This window comes from Triticum urartu, chromosome 6 (assembly GCF_003073215.2).
Source record: "Triticum urartu cultivar G1812 chromosome 6, Tu2.1, whole genome shotgun sequence".
Taxonomy (NCBI): Eukaryota; Viridiplantae; Streptophyta; class Magnoliopsida; order Poales; family Poaceae; genus Triticum; species Triticum urartu.
In genome coordinates, this window is record NC_053027.1 from 85,494,690 (window position 1) to 85,501,492 (window position 6,803).

A 6,803-nucleotide genomic window follows, 5' to 3' on the forward strand; every position below is an offset into this window, starting at 1 on the left:
ATTATATCGTCAACGAATGTTAATCGTGCGGACCCTACAGGTTTGAGAACTATGTAGACATGTCCGAGACACCTCTTCGATCAATAACCAATAGCGGAATCTGGATGCCCATATTGGCTCCTACATATTCTACAAAGATCTTTATCGCTCGAACCTTGTGACAACATACGTAATTCCCTTTGTCCATCGGTATGTTACTTGCCCGAGATTCGATCGTCGGTATCTTCATACCTAGTTCAATCTCGTTATCGGCAAGTCTCTTTACTCATTCCGTAATACATCATCTTGCAACTAACTCATTAGTCACTTTGCTTGCAAGGCTTCTTATGATGTGTATTACCGAGAGGGCCCAGAGATACCTCTCTGATACTCGGAGTGATAAATCCTAATCTCGATCTATGCCAACTCAACAAACACCTTTGGAGATACCTGTAGAGCATCTTTATGATCACCCAGTTATGTTGTGACGTTTGATAGCACACAAGGTATTCCTCCGGTATCTAGGAGTTGCATAATCTCATAGTCGAAGGAATTTGACATTAAGAAAGCAATAGCAATAAACTGAATGATCAATATGCTAAGCTAACGGATGGGTCTTGTCCATCACATCATTCTCCTAATGATCTGACCCCGTTATCAAATGACAACACATGTCTATGGTTAGGAAACGTTAACCATCTTTGATCAACGAGCTAGTCTAGTAGAGGCTTACTAGGGACACGGTATTGTTTATGTATTCACACATGTATTTAAGTTTCCGATTAATACAATTATAGCATGAATAATAAACATTTATCATGAAAGAAGAAATATAAAATAACAACTTTATTACTTCCTATAGGGCATATTTCCTTTAGTAACTCATGACAATTTAAAAAAAGATGTGCAAAAGTTACCACTTCGTGAGAAAGCCACGGGCGGGCGAACCAACCCTAGTCACCATAGCTTGATCTGACTCCTCTCGCCGCCGCCAGGGTGCCTAGCATGGCGTCGATAGCCGCGGGGAGGCTGCTGCTCATCGGGATCCGGTATGGAGGAGCTGGTTGGCTATTGAAGGACAACGCCAGTGCTGTCAGGATGTGGTTGTCGACAGGCGATGTTTGGCGATGATGTTAGTGATCCGGCGCGGTGCGACTTGGCTAGGTCACCGGAGAAGAGGGATTTGATGCATGGTCCTAGATGACGACAAGCTCGACGTCAGACGTGGACCTGTCGTGCAACGACATGGATGTTTTTCTTCAGGTTCTCTTTAGGGACTCTTCAAGTTTGGTTTGGGGTAGCAATGCAACGACACTATCCGCGTATAAAACTAATATTCTCCCAGCTTCTCCCGGTTTCGTTGGTGTGTTCGTCATCGATGGAGGGTGTGTGGAGCCGTGTCTCCGGCTGATCTTCCGGGACCCGATTGGTTTAGGTTTCTAGTGGATCCGTATGGATTCGACATACATTCATGATCTTCGAAGTTTCTACATGACCTTATCAGCCTTTTCGTCTCCAAGGCGTCGGTTAGCTCTGTAGATTGCGGCCGCCGACTTCTCCTAGTATGCATCGATGACTTTTCAGCCGTTACTTCTACGAGTTCTTGGGGTTTAAAATGTTTGCTCCTCTAAGGCAGAAGCTCAGTGGTGGAATCGAGTTTTGCTATGCAGGAGGAAGAAAATTTCGGCACCCTCATGAATTTAAATGTATTTTATCTCCCTTTATTTATGGGTGTGTTTGTAAGGACCCGTGATACTTGATACCTATATGACCTTGCCTTTCGAAAAAAGATGTGCAGACCTTGGCCACCAGTAAATCATTGTATATATTTTTTAGAGACCAATAAATAATACTATTTGGCAGATTAAACTATTCCAAAAGCATCGGCAGAAAAGGAGCAGCCAAAAACGGTGCGGATCGAACGGCCACGATCCCGCCTCAAAAGCCCACACGCCACGCGCTCCATCGCAAGTTCGCAACCCATCTTGCGGCTACTACACCCGAACGAGGCCCTGCCTAGGGTTCCACCCCCGTCGTCCGATCCGATCCCGCCCCCCACCATGAGCGGCCACCACGACGCCAGCAAGCCCTACCAGCCCCGCCGGGGCCCGGAGCGCCCCCCGCCGCAGCAGCCGGCGGAGGACGAGGAGGCGGCCGCGGCCGCGGCGGCGATGGCCGAGGTCGAGGCCGCGGCGGGGGCGATGGAGCAGTACGAGCCGCATCTGGAGCACGGGGAGGAGGAGGAGGAGGAAGAGGAGGAGGGGGAGGAAGAGGGGGAGGAGGAGGGAGAGGAAGGGCATGGGTACGCGTACGATTATGTTACCGGGGAGGCCGTCCCGATGGACGAGGAAGGCGCCGCGGCCGCGGCGCACGCCCACCACGGCGCGGCAGGGCCGCACGGCATGGAGGCGGGCGGCGCACCACAAGCCCCGTCGAACACGCTCACGCTCTCTTTCCAGGGCGAGGTGTTCGTCTTCGAGTCTGTGTCTGCCGAGAAGGTGCCGCGCCTCTGATCCCTTCCCTGCAAATTCCGCTCTCCTGCCCTGATGTACTTTGATTGGATGGAAATGAATCCTTTGATTTGGTAACTTGTCAGGTGCAAGCGGTTCTCTTATTGCTTGGAGGAAGGGAGCTCGGCCCGGGTATGGGCGTGGGGCCGTCGTCTTCAGCATCATACAGTAAGGTTTAGACCTCTCTTGGTGAGCTGTATCATTTGTCCGTTGAGAAGCTTTCGAATTATGTGGTGCTCATGTCATTGTGTACTCTGTGATATAGAGGTTGAATTCACATCGGATGGCATCACTGATGAGGTTCCGCGAAAAGCGCAAGGAAAGGAACTTCGATAAGAAGATCCGCTATTCTGTTAGGAAGGAAGTTGCACATAGGTCAGTGCTAGCTTGGTAACATAAAAGTTAGCTCTGCCCTTTGCATGCTGTGTCATGACTATACATACTTTTGTTCACCCATTTGCAGGATGCAGCGCCATAAAGGTCAGTTCACATCATCAAAAGCAAAGGCCGAAGAAGCCGCAGCTGCGGCTAATTCGGATTGGGGTGCAGTGGAAGGTCGACCTCTTTCGGCGCCTGTGTAAGTCCACAAACTGTTGTACTGATTATATGTAAGCACTTGAAAATTTCTTTTATCCGGATTCCATAAGTTGAGAATGACGATATTTGCATATTGTGAATAAATGATTTTGTTGTAAATCAGTACCGAAGTTAGGTTCGGTGTGATGTCCCCATATGCCTGCGCAGGATAGCTAGGAGCTTTGCTGTTATGAACAATGCATGGTTTAGTGTCTAGTGCAGTGCGTTAGTTGCCTGGCTTCTCGTTGGCTCTATATCACTATCTGGATACTCTTGGCTCTATATCACTATCTGGATACTCTTGTGTACAAGGTTGTCCCGTAAGCTCATGATATGATGCTACATAGAACTGAATTCAGTGAATGAAAATGCTAGCTTGAAGACATGCATCTATCATTGTTACCAAGGCTCGCACTCACTATTTTTTGCTATTCGGTTGTTGCTTACCGAAAATTTTGTTGGTATTAGTTGAAGTACCTGTGATCATTGGATGATATGAGATGCTTTTTGAACACTTCTATTTGTACATGTCACTGTTTATCTGTAGCAACAGCTTGCTTCAGAATACAATGTACCCTAGTTATTGCACATCTAAGTGACTCAATCAAGCATAGAAAAGGAAAAGAAAAAAGAAAGAAAATACCTGCACGAATCAAAAATCATTGGCACAAGACTTAGATGTGCAATACTTAGGGCACATCTAGATGTGCTTTAGCAAAACTGTCTTTGATAATTGTTTCACTATCCAATTCTTTCAGCTGCCAGCATTGTGGTATTAGTTCTAACAATACACCTATGATGCGTCGAGGACCGGATGGACCAAGGACTTTGTGCAATGCATGTGGGCTCGCGTGGGCAAATAAGGTACTTAAAATTCTTGTGGTACTGTGTTAGTATGTTCATTTACCTTGTTGTTTGTACCAACATCCACAGCACTACAGCAGGCTCTGTTGTTGCACAACCTATATATTGTAAAGAGGTCCCGTCTCCCTTAACATCAATAAGTAACAATCTCTTAGTTGTCTACAGTCCAACTGTAACAATATATCCTTCTGTACCGTCTATTACGTTGGATGCTGGTTCTCTGATATTCTGATAAGATGGTTTTAACTTCATCAGCAACAATGTGCTTGTTTATTTTCTTCTGGATACTAGGTGATAAACTACATGTTGTCAGTAATTTGTTTTCAGCTAGCCTGATTTGTAACATGAGCTTCGTGAAAATAAGAAAATTGAACACCCCCCCGGTTGAAATTTCCACCTAAATTGTTGGGTTAGTACTTCAATGAAATGACATCAATACAGGAAATAGTCACAATGTTAGAGTACCTCATGCCTGACTTTGCATTTACATATTGATATGTTAATGATTCTTCAACGTGTTCCTCCTTCCTAGGGTATGATGAGAGAGGTCAAAGGTCATACACCTTTGAAAGTTGTGCCGCCAGCAACCGATGACGCTGTAAGCACTAATTCTCCCCTTCCATTAGATTAACAGCCTACCTTATCAGATTTGATGTACTCCCTCCGTTCCAGAATATAAGGTGTATTGTTTTCCGTGCAAGTCAACCATTTGAATGTTTGACCAAGACTATAGAATAAAATAACAACTTCTGCAATACCTAATAGATAAAATATGAAACTACTTTTCATGACGGATCAAATGATATAAATTTCGTATTGTGGATATTGATATATTTTTCTAAAAACTTGGTCAAATATGCACTCATTTGACTTTTGAAAAAACAAAACCTTATGTAAAGGAACGGAGGGAGTATATAATTTACTATTTTTGTATATTTTCATAACCTGAAGTCGAAATTGTGTACCGTTTTCTGAACTGCTAGAAGCTTCTATTTTGAACTCTTGATGAAACTACAACAAATATACATGTCCCTGTCGAAATTAGAGGGCTAGAATTTTTTCGAAGTACAAACTTCATATGGTTATCATTTTCAAAGAATAAAGATTCTCTTTCTGTATTTTGACCGGTTCAGTTATCTCATTTGAATATAATTCTCATACCCTGCAGCAGAATGGAGTTGCTGAAGCACCCACTGCTGAGCAGCAACATCTCGCACTAGAAGCTGCACCAGAAGCGCCAGTAGCTCCTGCTCCTGCTGCCAATGGCCATGATTCATAGCCATCGGTGGTGATGCTTCAGAGGATGCTGCGTTTGTCATGGAGTTGCATGCTTAGAAGTTATAATCGGCATAATTTGAACTGGAGGCTTGCAATGTGCGCATTGTGGTGTGGATGTACCGATGGTCTGACTCTGTTGCCGCATGTGTATATAGATAATAGACGCTTTTCAAGATGGGTTTTTCTGAGTGTTCATTAGATTTAAATCTTCTAGAAATGACACTGTTAGCGACAGCAACATCCTCTCCTGCATGGCTGCTTGGTTGCTTTAGAATCGTATGAGATAATCTATTAGACAAATGCGTCAGGATGACATTTTTTCATTAATTTGTTACATGGATATGTGTACCAGATAATTTGCGTGTACTTGGTAGCGACCCGGTTGGCTACATGAAGATGTTTAACTTACCATACAAGAGGGTGGCCCATGTTTTGCTATTATTTGATTAAGCTTTGTGTGCGTGATATATTTTTGAAGAGTAAAAGTCTGCAAAACTAAACACAAAGCTTTCTCTCGCAGTTGTGTGAAGTTTACTCTTGCAAAGTTTTATTGGCATAGAAAGACAGGGGAGAGACCATGGATCTTTGCGCTTGATGGGAGAGATTTGGTCTACTAGGTTATGTTCTCTTGTTTGTGCAGATGGTGGAGGCGTCGGCCCAGTGGAATTAGTGTTCCGTCCTCGTTGTGGTGTTGTTGGTTTCTATGTTGTCGTGGCCTCGTGGGCATGTAGGGTTTCTGAGATATGATCCTCGGGGTTGTGAGTGTGGGTATCTTTTTGCCTTAGTTTCCATTGACACCAATCTTTTCAATAACATGCTACACCTTATTGCTTTGGATTGTCATTGTTGGTCTCTCTCCCGACCGTAGTTACAAACTTTGTCTGGCTCCCATGTTGTGGAGCAGGTGCAACATTGAGCTAATCTGATTTCCATTGTTATCAAAGGTGTTCTAGTAAACTCTGACTTGTTTGATACTTCCTCTGCTCATTTAGGAACAGAGGGAGTATATGACTTCTGGCATAAATAAATAAGTCTATGTTGGTTTCTAAAGCGGGCACGAGTTTTAAATCTTCAATTTACTCATGAAACATGTGTTATAAGGTATTACTACTATTTACGCAAAAAAAAACTACTACCAAAAAACACATAATTTGATTCATTACCAAACAAAGTTTGTAAACGTATCTAGATTGAATATCTAATAAAATCTATGACCACCTTATAAACCTGGACGGAGGGGAACCATGTGACACATGTGGCAAGCAATTTATAAATTATTCAAAATAAAAAACCTAGATGGAGGGGAACAATGTAATCGTGCCAGTCTAGTCGAAAACATCTCAAATATGCCCCTTGAAATGTTTTTTTATTGTAATATCACCCTCTCTTATACCTGGTCATGGGATACCCGGCCCAGCCCGAAAAAGCCTGGTTCGGCTCGGTCTTGCTCGCGGGCCAGGCCCGGGCCTAAGTTTTGAGCCCGAAGAATGTGTCGGGCCGAGCCTTGGATTGGCTTTTCGTGTTTCAGGAAAGGGGCCCAGCGGGCTTTCTCACTGACGGGCCGGGTTGGGCCTAGGCTGGACGGGTCGGGCTGGG

The 6,803-nt window shown here is 44.3% G+C and overlaps 1 protein-coding gene across 2 annotated transcripts; it reads left to right on the forward strand.

Annotated features, from left to right (window-relative positions):
• Positions 1-1,935: 1,935 nt before the first annotated feature.
• On the forward strand, positions 1,936-5,620 carry LOC125514401 (GATA transcription factor 17-like). 2 transcript variants are annotated; one of them, XM_048679717.1, is made up of 7 exons: positions 1,936-2,477; positions 2,576-2,662; positions 2,755-2,864; positions 2,953-3,066; positions 3,824-3,929; positions 4,462-4,527; positions 5,101-5,620. In XM_048679717.1, the coding sequence occupies exons 1-7, from the start codon at positions 2,040-2,042 to the stop codon at positions 5,206-5,208; spliced, it is 1,029 nt and encodes a 342-aa protein (XP_048535674.1). In that variant the 5' UTR covers positions 1,936-2,039; the 3' UTR covers positions 5,209-5,620. The 2 variants fall into 2 exon arrangements, with proteins under 2 accessions (XP_048535674.1, XP_048535673.1); XM_048679716.1 differs by having other exon boundaries at positions 1,938-2,477; positions 5,098-5,620.
• The last annotated feature ends 1,183 nt before the right edge of the window (positions 5,621-6,803 follow it).

Bases quoted from the DNA above. Each gene is read 5' to 3' on its own strand.
- LOC125514401 (XM_048679716.1), top strand. From the start codon at position 2,040: ATGAGCGGCCACCACGACGCCAGCAAGCCCTACCAGCCCCGCCGGGGC. The intron at 2,478-2,575 runs GTGCCGCGCCTC...GTAACTTGTCAG, and splicing joins AGTCTGTGTCTGCCGAGAAG to GTGCAAGCGGTTCTCTTATT. The intron at 4,528-5,097 runs GTAAGCACTAAT...CATACCCTGCAG, and splicing joins CGCCAGCAACCGATGACGCT to CAGAATGGAGTTGCTGAAGC.